The sequence below is a fragment of the Octopus bimaculoides genome, chromosome 14, assembly GCF_001194135.2.
Source record: "Octopus bimaculoides isolate UCB-OBI-ISO-001 chromosome 14, ASM119413v2, whole genome shotgun sequence".
Classification (NCBI taxonomy): Eukaryota; Metazoa; Mollusca; class Cephalopoda; order Octopoda; family Octopodidae; genus Octopus; species Octopus bimaculoides.
The window spans coordinates 5,181,780-5,184,695 of NC_068994.1; the positions used below are offsets into that span (position 1 = coordinate 5,181,780).

The 2,916-nt window shown below is 34.5% G+C and overlaps 1 protein-coding gene across 3 annotated transcripts in view; it reads right to left on the reverse strand.

Annotated features, from left to right (window-relative positions):
- Positions 1 to 2,916, reverse strand: part of LOC106868335 (uncharacterized) — a 102,585-nt gene that overhangs the window by 26,294 nt on the left and 73,375 nt on the right. For all 3 annotated transcript variants that reach the window (XM_052972618.1, XM_014913541.2, XM_014913542.2), the window contains exon 7: positions 1,717 to 2,208. In XM_052972618.1, coding sequence (XP_052828578.1) covers positions 1,717 to 2,208 — 492 coding nt within the window. The remainder of the gene's footprint in view (positions 1 to 1,716; positions 2,209 to 2,916) is intronic.

Here is a 2,916-nt window from a genome sequence, read left to right on the forward strand (position 1 = left end):
AGAGGTGAAAAACTTAGACTCGGAATAAAACAACTGATACAGTAAAAACCCATGTAATTTATGCACTTTTTTTACGGAAAAATAAAAATAAACTTTAGCGAGTGTGTAAATTACACAAGTAAATTGTTTCCAGAATATTTTTTTGTTGATAAAAGCTATACAAAATGTAAACATTCATACCAGAAGTTGACTCATTTAATGTCAGAATAGGTTTTTATAGAAAAAATAATGACTTTTAGTTATACTGGATGGTACAATGCTTACTTTTTTAGTATAAATTTACTAAAACCATTAAATGGTTAACTACTTTTTGAAGTCTGATCTTCATGTTGGTAAACATGGTCCAGACCATATTTTACATTGCTTGGAGTTTCTAACTATTGCAATGGAGCACTATTGACATACATAGTGGTATGGACATTTCTGACTGAAAAAAATGTAATGCTATGGATAATCTTGATTGTATGTTTTTATTTTTGTCTGTTTATTACTAGGCACAGTTTTAAGTTTGTTGTACTGTTTACACCAATTTCGAACATTGGCTTCATTAACATTAAAATGCCTTACAGCAGCTCTATTGCCACGTTCAAATGCATATTCTACAGAATTTCTTCTTTGCAGTAAACAATTCATAACTTCTCCCCATACTGACAATTATGGTGATGACAAATTTCAAAGTTTGCTTGACATATGATAAGTGTGAAAGGGATTAAAATTTCGATAGTCTGTATCAAAGGTTCCGACAAGAATAGGCAGAAAAGAATTCAGTTTACATAATCAGTTTGATCGGTCACCTTCCTCTGTCGATTGAGTAAAGTGTCATTCAAGCTGATGTTTATTGATAATTAAACTTAATTTGCAACACCTGTGAGTATTTATCAGTTTTGTTTTTGTTGGTAATTCTTAACAACTTTTCCTGTGATCATGATTTGAGAAGACATTCAGCCGTATGCTAAAGATTGGACATAATCTCTTGTGGGCAAGAAATGTTAAATAAAGTTTACGATAAACAACACAAACATTTTGTAATTTAATAGCTTATCTAATGATAAGTAAGTGAAATTATGCTAAATACAACTAAATCGGAAACTTTTTCCCCCTGGCTATTTCTGAAAACTTTGGGTGCAAATTTTACATGAGTAGAAGCTTTTTTTAAACTAATTTTAACCTGAAAATCACTTGTGTAAATTACACAGGTGTGCAAATTACATGGGTTTTTATGGTACCTGGTACAGCTGACACTTTAACCCTTTAGCATTCAGATTACTCTGTCGATGAATAAGTTTTGTAATCTATGGAAAGATTAATTATGAATTCAGCTGTCAATATTTTGGTGCATACATGACACACTCTGAAGTTTGTCACTGTTATTATGTTGTTTTATAAACACTTAATATGGTAGTTATGATGAACTAAGCACGTGAAAATCAAACTGATGCCTTTGTTTTATGTATTTATTTGGACAACATTATATATTTTGACAATTATATAATGTTATCCAAAAAATTAAAGAAGGTTCAGAAAATTCACTAAACATTGCACAAAGTAATTTCTTTTTACACATATTAAACCATATTCATACCATCAACCTAAGCCATAACTGGCTCTTTATGCATGTGTAAACCAGTGCATAGGTGTAATTGTAACAAAAAGACAGAAATGGAGAGAGGCCTTTCTTTCAGTTAGTTTGATAATATAAAAATAGCATGTACTTACAGTGGTACTAGTTGGACTGAAGCCATTTAATGCCGCAGTCTGAGGAGACTTGGAGAAGATCTGTCTTCGTTCAGGTGAGTCACTGTAGAATGCTCTATCCTGAGCGTCAGGCTTGGCATAATGGACAAAATACTGGCAAATGTGGGTGTAAGTATCCCCATCTTTTGAGGGGTCATTGCCATAGACCTCCAAGCCGTACTCTCCAGGTTCAGGCAGTTTGGCATTGACAGCAACGTTGTTTGCCTCATCTTTGTCACATACAAACTCCTCAAGGTCATCGGGACCTTTCCCCTGCTTGCGTAGTTTGCAAAGAATGTGGGCAGGGCGAGTCTTCTTGAAGTTGAGCTTCACATTACCATCAGTGGTGGTGACGACAGGGTCTTCATGTGATGGAATAAGCCCAAGCTGGTCGACTGGAACACTGGGACCCCAGTTGCTGTCTGAGCAAGGTGGCATCGGGGCAGCGTCATCTGAGCATTTATCAGCAATAACCTAGGAAGAAAAGTCAAAGTCAGTATTATCTTCTTAGAGTGAGATTGAAGAATTACATATATACAATAAAGGTAGGTAAGATTAGAAAAGAAAGGGTAAATCTATGTCATATGAGAAGAAGCAAGCTTACAGCATGGACTGTCCCCAGAGGTATCATGGAACTGATTTTGTTGTAATTAGTTATATTGATTACATAATTAGTTGAGAAGATTTGATATCTATACTTCAAACCAAACTTTTCACCAAACTCTAGTTTTCACAAGTGAATAATTCTTTCATTGTTCAAATTTGCTCTGGCACCAGATTGGTAGAACAAGAGAGATTTTGAAGAATTATCAAGAAACATTTAACAAAGAAGCTTTCCATTGCAATGTCTCCCTGAATATTTGAAATTCACTTTTAATAAGAATATTACTGTTGTCAATAAACATTAAGCTTCACTGACTGAGCCAAGCAGAGACAGGATCAATAATGTACTTTATTTCCAACCACTGTCAACAATTATTTCCAACTATTAACAACAGCCAAGAGTTGATGCTGTTGCATATGAAGAGATTTTGAACAAATGGTATGAGTGCCTGGAACTCAAACATATACAGAAAAAAAAAGGCTTCAACTTGTAGAAATTGAAACAAGGGAAAAACATCTCACACACATGAGAGAGAGAGAGAGAGAGAGAGAGAGAGAGAGAGAGAGAGAGAGAGAGAG